At 43.9% G+C, this 1330-nt stretch overlaps 1 protein-coding gene across 1 annotated transcript; it reads left to right on the top strand.

Annotated features, from left to right (window-relative positions):
- The first annotated feature begins 227 nt into the window (after window positions 1-227).
- LOC148695487 (uncharacterized) lies at window positions 228-678 on the top strand. The gene is made up of 2 exons (XM_088697198.1): window positions 228-272; window positions 361-678. The coding sequence occupies exons 1-2, from the start codon at window positions 228-230 to the stop codon at window positions 676-678; spliced, it is 363 nt and encodes a 120-aa protein (XP_088553324.1).
- Window positions 679-1330: the final 652 nt, after the last annotated feature.

Here is a 1330-nt window from a genome sequence, read left to right on the forward strand (position 1 = left end):
CCTTTTTGGATTCCAACTGGGGGTCCTCATCCAATTCTAAATTGGAAGCAAAATGGGCACAAATGAGATGAGAAGATGAGGAGTTTGATGAAGAAGTTCAAGTAAAGCGCAACAAACAAAACATAGCAGCAGCCATGGCTGCAACCATAGTGTGTCAGCCAACTGAGGAACAACCTCAATGGGGTGGCTCTATTGCTGGTCGCTCTTACAAACCACGAAACAAAGCGATGTCGCATGCCAATCTGATGAACAACTACTTTAACCCCAACTCGGTGTACACAGAAGAGGATTTCAGACGTCGCTTCTGGATGAGGCGTCACGTCTTGGAGCGTCCAGCAATTCAATCTATACTTTCGACAGAAGCGGGACAGAGAAGGCCGCCCTGGTTTCTCACTTCATCAGAAGGTTACTGTTGCACTTCGAATGATAGCCTATGGCTCCCCAGCTGATTCGATGGATGAAACCTATGGTATGTCTGAGTCTACATGCCTTGATACTCTTCAACAATTCTGTGACATAATTGTTCAGGTTCACAAAGACGAGTACCTCCGCGAGCCAAATCAAGAAGATCTGAATCGGCTCATTCACAAAGCTGAAGACCATGGGTTTTTGGGCATGATAGGGTCATTAGACTACATGCATTGGGATTGGAAGAACTGTCCCACCGGATGGCAATGAGGCTTTAGCGGAAGGTCGAGAAAGCCAATTGTTGTGTTAAAGGTGGTTGCCTCATATGACACATGGATTTGGCATGCTTTCTTTGGAGTCCCTGGATCCCAAAATGACATTACAGTTCTTGGGCGTTCACCCCTCTTCAATAACTTGACGGAAGGTAAAGCACCTCAACTTCACTACTACATCAACAACCGTCAATACAATATGGGGTATTGCTTGGCAGATGACATCTACCCAAAGTGGGCAACACTTGTCCAAGCAATTCCAAACCCTAGGAATGACGCAGAAAATTTGTTTACCTTACACCAAGAGGCATACCGGAAAGATATTGAGAGAGCTTTCTCTATTTTACAATCACGGTGAAAGATTATTAACGAACCGGCAAGAGGGTGGAGTCGAGAAAATTTGAACTCCATCATGATGTCTTGCATCATATTACACAATATGATAGTGGAGGATGAGTGAGATGGGTATATTGGTGGAGAGTCCGATGACGACCAAAAAGATCCAAATAGGTCAAGAAGGGCTCGTGTAAAAATATATGATGGGCCTAATTTGCCTTTCAATCCAAGAACTGGTAGTATCTTTATAAATGAATACATGAGGCGCTATAGAATGATATGTTCTCGTATCACAAACAAGTACCTACAACATG

Source organism: Pyrus communis, chromosome 7, assembly GCF_041283825.1.
Source record: "Pyrus communis isolate YQ-2024b chromosome 7, ASM4128382v1, whole genome shotgun sequence".
Classification (NCBI taxonomy): domain Eukaryota; kingdom Viridiplantae; phylum Streptophyta; class Magnoliopsida; order Rosales; family Rosaceae; genus Pyrus; species Pyrus communis.

Bases quoted from the DNA above. Each gene is read 5' to 3' on its own strand.
- LOC148695487 (XM_088697198.1), top strand. From the start codon at position 228: ATGTCGCATGCCAATCTGATGAACAACTACTTTAACCCCAACTCG. The intron at 273-360 runs GTGTACACAGAA...TACTTTCGACAG, and splicing joins ACTACTTTAACCCCAACTCG to AAGCGGGACAGAGAAGGCCG.